General features: G+C 47.9%; 7 protein-coding genes across 7 annotated transcripts; 4 read left to right on the top strand and 3 right to left on the bottom strand.

Moving 5' to 3' along the window:
* Nucleotides 1–959: 959 nt before the first annotated feature.
* BDQ94DRAFT_186502 (uncharacterized protein) lies at nt 960–1,525 on the top strand (the record flags this gene model as incomplete). The annotated part of the gene is made up of 1 exon (XM_026775165.1): nt 960–1,525. One exon carries the CDS (start codon nt 960–962, stop codon nt 1,473–1,475), a length of 516 nt encoding a protein of 171 aa, XP_026619644.1. The 3' UTR covers nt 1,476–1,525.
* A 567-nt stretch (nt 1,526–2,092) lies between these two features.
* On the top strand, nt 2,093–2,710 carry BDQ94DRAFT_164334 (uncharacterized protein; the record flags this gene model as incomplete). Its single annotated transcript, XM_026769985.1, has 3 exons — nt 2,093–2,197; nt 2,389–2,543; nt 2,602–2,710. 3 exons carry the CDS (start codon nt 2,093–2,095, stop codon nt 2,708–2,710), a joined length of 369 nt encoding a protein of 122 aa, XP_026619643.1.
* Nucleotides 2,711–3,565: 855 nt separating this feature from the next.
* BDQ94DRAFT_155245 (uncharacterized protein) lies at nt 3,566–3,805 on the top strand (the record flags this gene model as incomplete). The annotated part of the gene is made up of 1 exon (XM_026768435.1): nt 3,566–3,805. A coding segment is annotated over exon 1 (184 nt), but the record flags the coding sequence as incomplete, so codon positions are not given.
* Nucleotides 3,806–7,163: 3,358 nt separating this feature from the next.
* On the top strand, nt 7,164–8,120 carry BDQ94DRAFT_186501 (uncharacterized protein; the record flags this gene model as incomplete). The annotated part of the gene is made up of 2 exons (XM_026775164.1): nt 7,164–7,219; nt 7,280–8,120. The coding sequence occupies 2 exons, from the start codon at nt 7,164–7,166 to the stop codon at nt 8,118–8,120; spliced, it is 897 nt and encodes a 298-aa protein (XP_026619641.1).
* A 3,280-nt stretch (nt 8,121–11,400) lies between these two features.
* Nucleotides 11,401–11,741, bottom strand: BDQ94DRAFT_164332 (uncharacterized protein; the record flags this gene model as incomplete). The annotated part of the gene is made up of 2 exons (XM_026769984.1): nt 11,401–11,450; nt 11,504–11,741. The coding sequence occupies 2 exons, from the start codon at nt 11,739–11,741 to the stop codon at nt 11,401–11,403; spliced, it is 288 nt and encodes a 95-aa protein (XP_026619640.1).
* Nucleotides 11,742–13,289: 1,548 nt separating this feature from the next.
* BDQ94DRAFT_164331 (uncharacterized protein) lies at nt 13,290–13,514 on the bottom strand (the record flags this gene model as incomplete). The annotated part of the gene is made up of 1 exon (XM_026769983.1): nt 13,290–13,514. One exon carries the CDS (start codon nt 13,512–13,514, stop codon nt 13,290–13,292), a length of 225 nt encoding a protein of 74 aa, XP_026619639.1.
* A 73-nt stretch (nt 13,515–13,587) lies between these two features.
* On the bottom strand, nt 13,588–15,156 carry BDQ94DRAFT_164330 (uncharacterized protein; the record flags this gene model as incomplete). Its single annotated transcript, XM_026769982.1, has 9 exons — nt 13,588–13,706; nt 13,761–13,765; nt 13,800–13,980; nt 14,049–14,239; nt 14,271–14,336; nt 14,378–14,606; nt 14,666–14,830; nt 14,887–15,063; nt 15,123–15,156. 9 exons carry the CDS (start codon nt 15,154–15,156, stop codon nt 13,588–13,590), a joined length of 1,167 nt encoding a protein of 388 aa, XP_026619638.1.
* Between the last annotated feature and the right edge of the window lie 1,058 nt (nt 15,157–16,214).

The raw sequence follows: 16,214 nt of genomic DNA, 5'->3' as shown, positions 1-16,214 counted from the left end.
GCCTTATTAGACGACTGCCACAGACCTCACGCTTGACTGCTTGACACTGCTCTGCTCTGGTAAGTCGTTGCGTGTAACGTTGCACGAGCATTCGTTCGCCTGCGATGTGCGGCTTTGGAGCGTGCGATGGCGCATGCACCAAGAACACCCGACCGGAGCTCTGTCAGGCCACTGTCCGTGTGCCCCCTACTGGGGTCGAATTGCCGACCAGACTGCCATACGGCCAGTTCATATTGTCGCAATGAGCAGAACCACCCATTCGTTGACGGCGCCGTCTACACCCGACGACGTCGCTCCCACAGAGCAGCTCCATCTCATTTCCTAGGGTTCATCGGTTGGCGACTGTGTCTTTGAAGGTATCGAGCAAGATTAGAGGTTTGAGGTCAGTTTGGCAAGTATCGTGCCGTCTACTAGCATCATCAGAGTTATCCTTTCGGCAGGTTGTCGATCTGGAATCTGCCCGTGATGGGTAGATGAGTAGTTGATAACCGCGGCAGAAAACTCTGCTTACGGTAATTTCCCAGCTGGTCTTTCATACCCCTTCATTTTGCCCAGCTGATTCCCCGGGGGATCGGCATAGTTTGACTCACGTTCCACCACACTTGGCCCGCTGTCCTAACTCAGCTTTTCAAGGGACAAGGAAAGAAATTCATACTGCTATCAGAGGCGGATTCTTCCAGCACGACAGTTCAAGACACTACAAATGGCATGTGGACGGCAGCCAATTCTCCCGTCTATCCAACTTTCTCTCAATGCCGAGTTCAGGGCCATTCATGCGAGAACTGTCTACACGTGCAATTTAAATCATATAAGAGCATATGTTCAGACTCTGAACCCACCAAGTCTACACCTACTAATTGGGAGGCCCTACGGGGCGCAGATCCAGAAGGCGCGCTGTCTGTGAAATTTCATCATCACATACACACACCATTATCGAAGGAGCCGAATAGTTGCCCGACATGGAGACGATCAACTTGCAGCGCAGTGACGAAGAGCTACCCTGCGTATATGAGACCGTGGCCGTTGACTGCTACCTGTCCTCTTGTTATGATGACCCCGAATTTCTGATCTGGAATGGGCCCAGTATCCTATCTCCGCTTACGCACCCCGAGGATATCTTTCGTTATGCCTCTGCCATGCTGTCCTACCGCGTCGATTGGTTAGAAATGCACCTTACGGTCGTCCACAAGTACACGTTCGAATGGGTCGCCATCTCGCCATTCTTCCTTACGCGCGTGGAGTGCACCCTCGGCAACCTCAGACGGTTTCGCAATCAGATCTGGGAAGTACTCCGTCCGTACATACGGACTATCGATCACGCAGATTATCAATTTCAAATGCTCGTGTGGCCAAGAGGCGAGCGGGAGCCGAATACCACAGGAAGATTAGGGGCGTTATCAGGGTCAAACACTATCGATCCGGAAAGAATCCTGGACCCAGAGCGTTTTGTTGAAAATATCTCTTGCGGCTTCTAGTGTGAAGAGCATACTGAGTTCATCTGTACCATGCGATAAGAGGTTGGAGGGCCGAATTTAGATAGCCTGTAATTGTTTTATGGGCTCCATGTTTTCTTGCTTAATGCTATCTATTTGTTTCGGTTCCATGGATGAAGTCAACCCGTCTCTTGACCATCCGACAACTCGGGTCAGGGAATCAAGCCCCAAATTCTCTGCGTTGCGGGCAGGCAAGTTAGCCCGACTGCACATAGTTTGGCCAGTCCCTGGTCGGTCATCGTTGAGTGCCACAAGTGTCGGCGAGGTAACAGTCAGTCCCTGGTCTGCCCATGCCTAGGACCATGGCCTCAATGTTACCTTCAACTTCGGGCCTGCATTAGTTGGACCGTTTCGCACAGGGCTGGCGCGTGGTGTCACCTTGCTTTCAAGTCCATAAGACAGCCAACCTTTCTAAAGCATCATGTGCGTCCTAGGCAGGGGCCTCTTGTTTTCGGGGCACATACAAGGAAACTTTCACCGAAATCTCGATTCCCCTAGCGTCACTCATATCCTCAGCGAACAATTAAAACCCGCGTTCATGACTGAACGAGCTTCGAAGAGTACTGGCATTGATAGGAAGGAAGCCGCATTCAGGTATCATGTCAGATGTCTCACACCCTACGGAATCGTCTCCGCCCGACGACAGAAGACCGAACTTCCAGGCTGTCTCGGACGAGAGTATATTAACCGAGAAATCGACGAAAGTGAGAGATATTGGACTTAGGACGTCGACAGTCTGGCCACAATCGAGCGTCGTGAGCATCCCAGTGACGAGGCTGGTAAAAGGGCTCTCACGTCGCCGCCTTGCGAGTAAGTCCCGTCCTATGATATCCCAAACCCGGTCAGCATTCATCCTCGAACTGTTCTGATCTGTATCTTCAAGCCTTGAAACTAGAGTCCGGTTAAACTATCTCCGTGGCTGCTACCAAGCGAGTCAGCGGCCTTTTTATGTGACTTCGAGCTGACGGAGAGCCGTAGAAAGCTGGAGGAACAAGTAAAGCATCAAGACCAGGAAAATCACCGCCTGCACAAAAGAGTGAGCGGGCATCTGTGATAATGTCCCGACCTCTCTCATCTCACCAAATCTCGTCATTCATTTCGGTACAAGGCTCTGGAAGCGGAATGAACGTCGCCAGGCGAAGGAGAAGGGAACGGAACGTTTCTCAGGCCAAGCCGGGAGGGGACCAACGGGGCAAGGTCTGATTAACATCGCCTAAAACTAGTGTTCTCTACCAAGCTTATCCAGTAGTGACCAGTGTCTGTTCGGCTCTGAGAGCCTATAAATAGCTGCATTCGAGAGATAATGTTGGTGCAGCCTGCTGCAGGGTAACCTGGTCTGTCGATCCCAAGATAAAGGAATACGTTGTCTACACTAAATCACATCCTCTAGCTACATCTGGTTCAGTGAAATGGGGCTCCATCATGTCCGTAAGCCAAAGACGCAGAATGCGACGCCAAGGTGTGGCGCGCCTTCTCCTGCTAGTACATCCTCAGCCTCTGAACCATCGAGGCCACAATCTTGAATTTACCTTTATTTTGTCTTAGGTGACAGGCATATACTGATGTAATGCGGGAGCTGGCGCTGCTTCGTGAGGGGAAAAATTGTTGCGAAAGGGCCATGTAGCCAGGGCGGCAATGTGGTAGAGACAATTGAATTGGAATTGGTCACCCATAATGAAGGCCTTCATATCAATACAAGAAAGGCGGAGTACTGACGATAGGTAACGATACAGGGGTTTATGACCTTTGGCCGTAAAATTAAAAGTTTGCAATGTGTGGATCTGACATTGCGCGGGATCCTCAATGGAGGATTTGCCGAAATTGTCCTTATTCTCAGGTATCTCCCCTTTATGCTTTGCGACAGTCTCATCAGACAGCTTTCACGTTACACTGGGTCATCGCCTTTTCGCTGATCAACACGGGCTTGTTACAACCTGGGAAAGGAACACCAAATTGGGTGTGGGGTGGGGGGCAAAAGAAAATGGACCGGATGTTCGACTTCCTAGATTGTATGTAACGGTCCTGGATGACCTCCCTCGCCGCCCCCATGAGAACCTGTTGGTGCCACCGGCGGGCTGGCACCGGCGGCAAACTCACATGCCTAGCAGAGGGATATGGGTTTGCTCAATCAAAATGGTCATAGCCTTGTACAGTACTGCTAGGCAACCCACGGCGGAAATAGATCCATACCTTCCAATGCGAACACGCTACGACGGGAGTCACCAAGAATCACTTCCGAAAGCACAAAGCCGATGCTGCCCCTGGCCTGCTGTTACTGTAGCATGAGAGTCCAATACACTGATAGAGAGACGGGGCCACATGCGAGTCGGACTGCCGCCCCGCTGTAGGCTGGCGAGCCGTCCTATCCGTAAGAGATGCGACCCTGAAATCTCGAGCAACTCTAAAGGCTGACTAGCCCAGTTGGAATGTTAGCTAAAGTTCTCCTCCTCGACAGGGGGGAGATTCGGAAGACGCCCGTCTCATTGGGCACACTATTCCAGAGACCTTTAGACGATTACCAAACGTAATGGAGATCATGTTCGGGCTCAATGACGTGAGAGAAAAGCAAACCTGGTCTAGAAAGAAAGCGATGCCCCCAACCTATCTGTTTGTTTGGCTTCTTTGAATCTGCACAATACCATTTATAATCTAACGGATAACTTACCGTTTCACATTAAGTTACCTTGCCCGATTATGTCTTCACTTCTTCCACCCTCGGTTCGCTACGGAATTGGTCTTGGAACACAGCCAAATATACTTCTGCGTCAACATCAGGGAAAAGAGGCACAACCTCGCTGTTCACGACATCGGTGGAATAAAATCCATAATCCTACGCTCCTTCCCCGTTCCGGCGATGATCTCAGTACAATTTCCCCGGGGCTAGGACTGTCTTACTAAAGGTTGATAGGCCGTCTGGCACAAGGTGCAATGTGCTCCGATTCAGGGTATGTCGGACACCTCTGGCAGATATTGGGATTGAAACCCGAATCGCGGGTTGCCTATCGTGAGCGACGAACTGAAGAGATCTTTGAGCCTTTCTGGAGATCCAGATTGGGGGGGGGGCGGTATATGACTACTACTTGAGAGCAATGATGCCATTGGGAGTTTCTATAGAGATGCGGTTGCGAGACGTTTATAGTGATGTAAGCTTTGTATCAGTCCTCAACAAAAGCCCGGGATTGGACTGTATGTCGTTGACGTTGAACGATGAACGGGATTTTGAGGATGAATTGCCGAATATTCTCCCCTCCGCAAGGAACGAAATGAGAAATCAAGAGGCATTGTAATTGGGATGGATATCATCAAACAAATCAAATCTAAACCCCATTGACTATTCAGGGGCCATCCTCAAGATTATTCATATACGGAACGTATTTTGACATAAAACGTTTGACCATTTCAGTCTAGCGTGAATGGGTGGAATACCGTAGGGTACCGTAACAACTTGGTTTTCTTACCCCATTGAGCTTGCGAATGTGGATTGGATTAGTCCATGCCATCTTCCAGTGAGCCTTCTACAAGTCTAGGATCTCCATAGACATCCTGAGATACGATTTTTGTACGCAGGTCACGCACGGCGAGCCTGTCGATAGATAGCTGGCTTTATTGGGCCATTTTTTGCGATCATGGGCAATGGGAGGGGATCAATGCAACACTCATCGCTTCATGCTTCTTGCAAATGAGGCAATGGTGGGGCAGCATGCTGACCAAGCCGCTATCACAATCGTAGAATTGATGCGGTGAGGGGTGTATTACACTTTGACCAGCACCCGGCCGCATGTTAACCAGTGCTGGAAACTGGACCTGTCCCTGGCGGCATTTGCGAGGTATTTTCTGGGCAAGTGGGAGTCGATCAACGCTTAAACAGCAGTTCTGGAATCTGGCCAGGAAGTGAGAGACCAAGGCGGCTGGGCGAGCCTACGAGCCCCATCCAGCGTTTCCCTGATTATGTTTGGATCTGACATCAGGTCGCCGACGTGAGGTCTAAACCCCCCTGGAAAAAAATTGTACCATTCTGGACTAGTAAGAAAGCGGGGTTACACCACCAGGGTACGGGAGTGAATAGCGTCCATCGGGCAAATGACTTTCGATGTTCTGGGTATATCTTATGTTATTGTGGTAGGCGGACAAGATTCCTAGTGGCCTTAGCTGATGCTGGGGGCTGGAGGGTCAGCCTGGCCGTAGCGCATCCCGCCAAGAAGACCGACATCCTGCACAAGCATGCTCCAACCCACACCTACTCCGTCTACATCTACCAAATGCAGGATCGACCTTGTATCCAGCCAGTCGGGAGATGAAGTACTGTCTGCTTGATAAAATTGTTACCTAATGATCATATTTATCGTAAAAAAGTAATTTCACGTTTCCTTGTTCGATCTCCAGGCCTCCCAGCTCGCTAACAAACAATGAGAGCCTGAATAACATCTGTTGGGTAGTTGGACTGGTCTTTGTTGGTGCCGAGATGTGCTCAAGTGACCTTTCAGATACATATGCCCTGTTAGAGGCATGAGCACTATGACACTATATCATAGTCGAAGGAAGGTCTCATGGACACAATGATTATGCTGTATGCACTCAGGTGACATTTCATTTATGGCCGACAAAGATAGGCCAGCAGTGTGGTGGCTTGTGATAGATGCTTCTGCCCATTGTCTCTCTAGAGATCCTTTCCAAGTGTTGAGGACTGTCGGCTTCCTACTAAGATACCCTTGCTTCGTGCTATTAGGTTCTATCTGATCCTCCCGGGGCTATAATCGGCGTTTCAAAATCCTACATTGACCTTTATCGGACAGTGACATTATCGGCCTCGGTGCCGTAAAAGTTTCGTGGATACGGCGATGCTTTGGCCATGATCCGAGATGTAAACTGAGTGGTCGCCCATGGCCATTAACCCAAGGAGACTATTGATAAGCGCGACGCAAGGAGGGTGGATGCCTTCTAACCCATGTAGATCGCAAAACACTACGGCAGTGACGAATCAAGTGGCCGCGATCCCGCATCTGACTCTCTCGCGAGATCATGGCACGTCGATTCGCCGATCCAGCACTGGCCTGGCGACTGTTCCCCATCTCGATAGCTGGCCCTACTGTGATGAAGCTTTGGAGGCAGACTACTACATGATGAAGGGTTGAACTATGATGAAGGCCGTCTATGCACTCCGGCGTTTCCTCAATCGGAAGGTATGATGATGAAGCAGTGGAGCTGACAGCTAGAAGAGGTAAAAGCGCAGAAGGTCAAAGTTCAGATGGAGGTGACGGCTAACACTACGTAGATAAAGCGAGGACATAGACATAGAAAGGGGGAAGTCACAAGAATTAGAAATATGAAAAAAAATTAAGGTAGAAAAACAAAATGATATATATTGAGAGTGAAAGACCAGTAAGTCCTATCAAGTCTCTTCGTTGTTTACCGTGCCTTCCTTTTGAATTGTATCAGCGTCATTGTGGCCATTATAGTCTCACTGCTACTATCATCTACATTTCTGAATTATATCATTGGTCTCCGGTGGTGTACTTTGTTGCATCAGGCCAAATAATCCCGCGCCGGAGCAGACGTACATATCGGAGACACACTTTTCCTTTCTGCATATAGCCAAACATCTGACTTATAACTCTGAGGCTGCAATACGTCCCATCCTCAAATTTACACGCAAGAATTCTTAGCACCGTAATGTACGAAGGCGTGTGCTCAATAGCTGACGGCATCTCTGGACGGTGTGCCGTCCCGTAAGTCGCCGGCGAACCTTACCAACAGATGCAGCTTCTGACGTTTGACGCATCTTACAGTGTACGTTTCCTGTCCATCCTACCGAGTATGACAAATACGAGAGAGGATCGTCGTCTGCCCCCGCTTCCATGCGTGAAGCCCTTGCCCCGCGGACCCTTAGACCCGTCCAATGCCAACGCCAATGCCACCAGCGCTTCAAGAACTCAGCTCACCTGCCCCGTTAGATCAACATGGTCGGGAGCGGAAGAGCGTGTTGTGGCAATTGAACCATCGGCAAGCTCAGCGGAGAGTTCCCTGCCGGAATCCGACGAGTCTCAGGAGGCGTTCATGTGGCCGCAAGATTTTTCCTGTCCTCAATTTTTGAGTCTCATTGCCCCCATGAACATCAACCGCAAGCCGCCGTTGCAGCAGCAGTGCGGGCGGAAGCGCAAGGCCAGCATGGCTCTAGCGGGTTTGGACGACCAGAGGGAAAGGCACAGAATTGCAGAGGGAAACCGACGAAAGAACCTCAGCCAGCTGCACCGTGAGCTGGACAGCCGCATTCATGATTCTTTCCTGGAGCAAGCTGGTTGGAACCCTTCCAAGGGCCTACCGGAGTCCAAGGAACAAATTGTTCAAGCTGCCATCTTCCTCATTGACTACATGGTCTCGATCATCATGTCCTTACTTCGCCAAGAGAACAAGATGCCACGCCAGCTGTCGGAGTACCTGACACCCCAGATCCGCTGCATGCAGCTGCAGCAGCTGGTGCTAAGCCTTCGGAAGCAGAATCAGATTTCCCAGCAGCAGCTCAGGAGTCTTCAGCAAGAAAATCAGACATTGGTGGGGCGTACAAAGGCGCTCGAGCTTCAGCTAATTTATATGGGCACATGTTACGACCACCCAAGAGCAAACCTTTGACTTCTTAGTTGCCGAACAAATACGTGGTCACCGTCGCCCGGTTTCGCATACGGACCACATGGAATACCTGTGTAACAGCGTCAATTCCTTAATCCCTTGCCATGAAGTGGTGGATGCGCCTCCACGATCCCAGAAAGGCTCTTGTTATGACCTTTCTGGTCTCAATGTCTCAAGCAGCTGTTATGCAGCCGAATTTCCTTATCTTGTCAACTGTGTTTTCCGGTGCAGCAATAGCGTCAACTACCAACATCCAGATTGAGATATTCAAAATTTCCTTCAATGTGGTCTATGGACCGCCTGATTGAGTCCAGGATGGATTTAATCTTTCCTGTGCTTCTCTTCTATGGATCAGTAAAAGATTTGATATTTATCAACGAAAAAGAAAAGAAAGGGAAAAGATGAGGCATTGACAAGCAATGGCTTAGTTTGGAGTTTTAACAATTTTGGTTTTGTTTTCATGCTGACACGGCCATATTGCCTGATTTTTCTGGCCAGGGTCTAGAGAATCGTGAGCGCCACTAGTAGGGCTTCCCTTTCGTCTTATTCTCTTTAATATGTAGAGCATTAAGATCGGTCTCTATTTCCTTTAAGACCTGAGTCTCTTCCATGGTGTGACGCCTGGTGATGGTTGCAACTATCAAGTGGATTGACCTTGAAATATTCAGCAAAGAAGTACGCTCAGATTGGTTTTAGCTGGCTGCCGGCCAATTCAAGTATGAGCTAGTAGCTATGGTATAGAGTATTTAATCGCTTGGTAGTAGTTCTACCCAATCCTTAATGTACGCAGCTGATCAATGGTCCTTACTTACTGGTCAATTACAGATTATAATTGATTTTCAGAATCGATAGCGGCGGGCCGGTTTCGAAGCGGCCAACTGCACTCCGTCTCGTCGGGTTGCCTTGCCCAGAACAAATCCCTCTGCATCCTCCCAGCCACAGCATGTCCGCTCACGAGTCCTGCCCCTCAACTGCTCATTCCAATGCTGATATCGCTGGCTTCAACATAAAAGATCTGGAAGGCGCCAAACCACTGGTTGAGGCCAATCCTCGGTTTATGCGACCAGGGTTACTGATCAATTGGGTTTGATCCTAGTATACTGGTTGTCTGATTTATTGACAACGCAATGGTGGACGCAATGGTGGAGGATGCACTTTTACGCGAACCTTGCTGAATATTCTGCTTTCCTTGTAATTGACGTTGCCTGATGTCCTCACTCCGGTCCAAACCGTTCATATGAATATCTCCAATCCCAGTCATTTACAATGTAGAGTAGGGCTTCTCAATTGCTGGATCTCTCTTGAAGCAGAGCATACCATCTGGTATGATACTGGGCAGTAATTCGGCCAGAATCATTCTGCCGGATGTATGTACTTCTGAGTGAGCTCCAAGTTTTGAAACAATTGATACTTCATCATGTGTTGACCACGAGTGGCTCCGTACACGACCATTGGATCAGAAATCGGAGGGTTGAAGTCCAAATTTGCCGAACCCTAAATTCACTGAAACCGGCTCATGCCTCAAGAGGGTAGCTCCTATTACTATACATTCGATGAGCTTCCCTCCACTGCATGATCGTTTAAAAATATGCTGGAGAAGCAGAGCTATTTAGTTTTGTTGTTGGTTTGTCCCCTCCGTAGAGGTATTCCAAGCGTGGAAGTACTATAACGCTGTATAAGGGAAAACAGTTTCAATTTACTGTAGCGAGTCTTAACGTAAACTGAGCATAATAGAGTTTGGTCTCACTAGTACGAAAAATTCACATTTCTTTTCCGTCGTTTTTTTTTCCAGAGCCTGTGTTGGGACGATTTACGGACTAGCCCATATGAGGTATCAAGTTTCCCGGAAGCTGAATTTACCGTCACTTTGTATTAGCACAAACCTTCACCAGATGTCGCCTACTGTGGATCTGGTAGAGGAATGCGCGAGAGTTTGGATTTAGTCTTGTTTTACGTATCAGACTTATGATTGCGAGTCGGCAAATTTTTGTTATTTGTTCGTATAAAGAATTACCAACCCTGTTATTCCAGGTGATTTCCCGTCTTGATCCAGGACACGGTTGGATAGAAACCCTATTCCTCAGATGAGAACGCTGACTACCTTCACATCCCATGTGTTATTAGTAATTTTATATATAGATATATATATATATATATATTAGAAGAAAGGGGAGGGGAGAGAAAAAAGGCAACACCCCATCAAATGGAAAAGGAAAGAAACAAGGGCACCAAGAAAGGTGCAACATAAAAGCTAAGGAAAAACGCCGCCAGGGATGGGCCGTAGGGAGTCATGTCCTGCTGTGCCTCTCTACATCTGAGCTCATGTATGGGTTGTATAGTCCGCCAAGATACAATGGTTCATCGCTGCGGGAATGGCGGCTAGCAGGATACAAAGACGCAGGTTGGGGGGAAAGCTGAGTGGAGAATGAATAAGAATTTGCTGGTCTGGCTATTGACATCATTTCATTTCTAGTCATCTAGTCAAATCCCCCGGGCGTCTATTTCCTACTCATGGGACCCATATCAGCCAATCGCCTCTCAAATGTCTTTTCACTGGATGGAAAGCAGACATGCTCACGAAATGTTTGCTTTCGTCGTTTCATAATCTCGGAGACTGTAAGATGACCTACCAGAATCCATTAGACCCTGTTCATTGCAGACAAAGTTGAGAATGCGAACGCCCTCGAATCGATGTTGTAAGCTGGGATAGTTTGCGGCAGACTTCGGCCGCCGGTATATCTTCTACACCATATGGTAAAGATATTATTACTAACTTAAGCTGATATCAATCTAAAAATATCTAAGGCACTGGTTTCTCCACCGAGTATTAACCACGCAGGGCCGATACACAATGCCATCAGAAATGATCAAACATCTTCAGGGACAACTCGGCCCCAACAAGCTGGAGATTTGGCGCATTTTTCGAATTCTGAGGTCTCACAGAACCTCCTCCTATCAGACCAAGTTGACTTGGGCGAAATTGCGACTATGCATCCTTGTACATTTCCACAATTCATCCTGCCAGCCTCTATCGATACAGTGGTGCCATCCACATCCCCTCAATATTCCTTACCCGCGGCGATGGATGGCCAACAGTTTAACTTACTCGGGATCCGAAAATGCCGCAGTGGACATAATGGTGTCTTCAGACTTCCCTCAATACATCCTAGACTGATTTGCAAAACCCCAGCCCCATATAATACCCATATCCTAGTCTGCATGGTCAAATAGCCTCATGTCAAACGCAAATACTCTTAGGCACACAGAGGTATAAACTGACGTATTATGTGGAAATTGGATGATTTGGAATGGCCAAAATGAAATAAAACGAGCCTGTGAGAATAATTCCCCTCTCAATGAGACAGGCTTCGATTCTGGCGTAAGACTCTGGCCGCCAACAATAGCGCCTTCTCCCGACACTGATTGAATAAATCCCTTTGGCTCGACCATCTTTATTGTTCCCTTAATTTTCCACGCCTGCAGCCCGCAACCCTTCAACTGGGAAGGGAGTTGCTCGGCAACTTTTATCCTGATAGTGTCCAATCCCGGATCATCGCAAAAGTACGTGTTCTGGCCCGTTTGCTGCCAGTGCGCACTGAGCAGGAAATCAGCAAGTTGATCCATAGAGCACCCACCCAAATCGGAGATAATGGCAATGGTCAAAGTTTAAGGACCGACTCTAGGATCGAAGCTGATATCAGCGGGTATATTCTCAAGCCGTTTCGGGCTCATCATGAAAAGCTCACCTGCAGCCGATATGAGCTGATGCATAAGACAGTGAAGCCTAGTATTCTCAGAGCAGGCTTTATGTACTTGCCAAAATAATGTAGGAAAGCAGTGAATTCCGTGACTAGTTAGTCGCCGGAATCGACGGATGAAGCAGAAAGGCGCAAGAGAATTGCGCTGATATTCTGAAATTTCAGAAGGCAAGTAGCGGGGTCATTCGAAGAATATACGTTGGTGGCGAGTCAGCAATTCACATCGAGAAATTGCTCTTTTCGTCTCAACGCAAATGCTCCGTTAGTCGTCTTCTTCCCTGGTATTACCCGTAATTAATCCGGCTGCAAAGAACTGCCTGAGAGCTTGCTCTGCAATTTCAGTATAGCCGCCCCGACTTCTTTATTACCGTTGCAACACGTGCTACCGAGTTACTGGCTCTTAAGTTGTATTGAGAGAAAAGGCTGATATGGCTGGCCAGAGTTAAACGAAGCAGATCTGACAACCAATCTAGTTAGCCGCCCAGCTGAAGCACTATCACAGTCGGGTAGCATGACAATTTCATATGCAATGTTCGGCCACCTGGCCTTTCTTGGTGGTCCAAGAATAGAGCATCCCTCGCACGTCCACTGCCTCCTTAGCTAAGCAGTCTGCAGCGTCGTTTCCGGGGTCGGCACAGTGCCCTGGGATCCGATATTAGATTGAACAAGCAGCACTAATTCTGTTGTTAAATCACCGGATATCGATGTACCTGCTGATATTGTACCATGAAATATACTACAGAGGCAATTCTGGTAGGCAATGTCACAGCCCACACGGGCCTAGATCACATCACTAGCTGTCTTTCTCATTCCCTGTCTTCGAGCCACGTAACTAAAAGCTTCGATCTAGAACGTAAGTAGCCTCAAACTCTCAACATTTGGGGTTCTAGCCACCTTATTAAAAAATGAATGAAAAAAAATTCATGATTTACGACTATAGACCTGTTGATAACTGCACGGAAAAACCTACATGTTTCGTTGACCCTCCGTGGTGAGCTAATGGTAGATGGATCGGCCGATATAAGGCCGATATAAGGAAGCGGGACATGAGGGGAATCACAGCTGTATTGGGCATTGACGAGTTCAAGTGACGTTACGAATCAGTGATCACAGTACGTGTGGATACTCGACCCAACTGGGCCCAAGGTTCTGTGTGGCACTGGGTGAGCTATAGAAAGGAATACTTGATGTTCATTGTAACAAGATATAATTATTAATACAGCATAGCAGGACACATCTAGCACGATTCTTCGGAGAACCATCAAGGTCTGCTACTGAACACTCCCTGATTGTTTTCCAATATCTTTGTATAGCTTTGTGTGCTCGTCCTCGCGCTACCATGGCGCAGCCCAACATTCTCGCAGCCAACAGAGGCATAGTCCTAAGTTCAGGATCTTGAACGCTAAGGAGACGACTAATTACCTTGACGTCGCTTTTCCCGAATTTCTCGTCTTCGCTCGTTTCCCCATTTGATCCCGCAAGCATTGCAGAGTTCCCTTGCAGCCCTAGGACCGTTTCTCCACAGAGGAGTACTTTGATTTCTGCATCTTTCACACTGTTTGCCCTGCAGTGCATATTGGGTAGAGCTGCGGCGGTTATGAGCCATGGTTTCTACTTTCGCCACCCTAGTAATGGACATAGAAACTACTTCCTTTGACGTCTCGTGCTTCCCTGTACTATATGTTAGGTGCTCCTCATCTGGGTTTTGCATGCTACCTACCATAAGATTGTGCTTTGGCATTTGTGCTCTCTTCGGGACAGAAGCGAACATCCTTGTTTGAGACTGAGCACTCTCGAGCAAGCTGTATCACTTTCTGTGTGGGTATGGGCCCTTAAGTACGGTGAGTATTCCCTAACGTGTTAACACCCCCTCCATAGTACTTACTTTGCCTCATCCGATTTTTTAATGACTTCCAATCTGAACTTCTTCTCACTATTGATATCTATCACGTCCCGAAAGCTAATGGTACTCGATCGAATGTACTTTCCACTTTCAGTAATTGCGAGTAACACGTAGTCTGTGAACACACGACTGCCCTCTGTCCGCCGTCTCCTTTCGGGACTCTGCTTGGGATCCTCGCGACTAGTGTCTTGATGTGCTTTGCCTGTACAAAATAAATCTAAGCTGAATGTTTTACGGTAATACGGATAGCCTCAAAGCTACTGTACTCACTAGAGCATTCCTCAAGCTGCTTTTCCTCGATTTCACGGAGATAGAATATCCCTTCGAGTATTGTATGACTCTGATCATCAAGTGACACTGAGCGCATAGCATCCTTCCAATGGATTATTCTAAGCCCTTGCTGGTATAACTCGCATAACAAGAAAAGCAATAACTTAATCGTGCCTTTGGGGGTGTTAGAGCTGGTAACGAATGCCGGGCAGTCGAACTAACCTTCTTTTTTGAGGTATCGAGGACGTTGGTGAGACACATATAGTGGCCACCACCCCGGTCCTTTCCCTCCATACGGATATGTGGAAGCCTTAGTCGGCTCAATATACTGTATAATCGCCCAGGCTGTTTTTTCCAGTGACCAGAATCTAAGTTTCCCAAATTGCTCGCTATAGAATGTGCAATATTGGTTAGGTTGATCCATATCCGAGCTTGGGGCAGCGCTCAGCATAGTTTGTCCAAGGTCGACTATACTCTGATCCGAAATCGTAGAAGTGTGTGTGCCAGGGGTGAGCAGAGGAAGGTGCAGATGCCGGATTGGAATAGTTGTATTGTTGTCTATTTCAGACATCTATGTGAGCCCTACCGCGAATCATAACCAGAATATCGTCACATACCAGAGGGGCAGTTATGGTATGCATCCTGTCTATCACGTATATCGAGCACATGCTCCACCATTCTTCCAAACCTCCACAAGTGGTCCGTTTTCAGCTGGTCAAGTATAAACCGTAGATATTTGGCATCACTTCGAAGTAGGATTCCGACTAAGTGGCGGATTTGTGCTGAGAATCTGGTAGTGAGCTATGGAAACACAGTTGAGTTGTTGGTCATAACACACTCTCGCGTACTAGGCGGCGTTCATGGTGAAGGTTGATCTTTGCATCATTAAGCCAAGCCTCCTGTATCATTTGAAAGATATTCAACGGTAACCTAGAGAAAATATCTTCAGAATAATGGAAAACGGCATGATCATCGTTTAGTTGGATTTCTGTGCTTTTCGAGAGACCCTCGACGACTTTTGCCTGTTTGTCAGATCACAGCGATGCCGGGAGGACCAAAATTGATCATGCTTACTGTTAAAGCAGTTGCCCTGGTAATCACAGACCATGACTTCTGCCACAAATAGTCAACAGAATTCTGAATTTCTTTGCTGCCGAGAGAAAGGGAATCGTTGATCTGGGCCCTCTACCTGACACGCCATGCGAAATCTGCCAGGTACGCTCTCCGGTCTTATATGCAAGCGCCATTGGGTTAATCTCCTTGTCCTGCAGGACTGGCGGCAACGAAGCCAATCACATCGACTGATACGCAAGAGAATGGTACAGCAACCCTAGCACATGACATGGCAATAAACCTGCGGTGTGTTATACTATACGATGACGTAGAACTTGATTGGCTCAGAGCTCCTCAAGACTACACTCATTTTATTTTTTGACGTTCTGTTACTGTTCCACTTACTTCCCGTGCCTTCCAAGGGGCGTAATTAGCGGAATCAAAATATGCGTGCAATCGGCATTATCAGTGCCACTAGACTTTGCCTTGTAGCACTCGGAGTAATTTGACTCTTCCATCAATGTGGAGGGTTGAAGTACCTATATTTAAACAGACTCGAATTGTGGTGCCGCAGATTGTCCAGTGCCATAGGTGTATAACAGGTTGACTGACTGCAAGGCTGCGACCATGAACGCGCGATCTTATCACCACTGCATGGTCGGTGTGGACATCCTTGCTGCGCGTCCTAGTCCATATAGTTATCAAAAGAAATAGGAAGAGTATGTGTCTATCTATGCCTGCTCCAAATCTCACTCGAGTCATGGTGAAAACCTTTCTCGCACGGATCGCCAGGCGTGGCCTAATAGCTTTGTCGCGGAAAGGGCTGAATTAACCACTAGGGCTTAATGAAGATGATCGATCCGTCGATTAAGGGGGTCCGGCCTCAGAACTCGGTTGATTCTTAGTGGAAAATGGCATACCAATAATGACAGGTATAATGAAATAGCGCGTGGGCAGGCTAAGCCTCTTTCAGCATAGGTTTTCTGCTCAGAAATCTCAGCCCAAGGCCGAAGTTCGATATTAACCTATCATATAACAGAGTAACTCGTATGGTATATGTATGTGAGAAGACTCCCCAAGCAGCCTACTCTGCCCAAGCTCGCACAAGATGTT

This window comes from Aspergillus welwitschiae (genome assembly GCF_003344945.1).
Source record: "Aspergillus welwitschiae strain CBS 139.54b unplaced genomic scaffold BDQ94scaffold_99, whole genome shotgun sequence".
Classification (NCBI taxonomy): Eukaryota; Fungi; Ascomycota; class Eurotiomycetes; order Eurotiales; family Aspergillaceae; genus Aspergillus; species Aspergillus welwitschiae.
The sequence above is the reverse complement of the archived record's forward strand: the minus strand, read 5'-3'. Positions and strand labels throughout refer to the sequence as shown.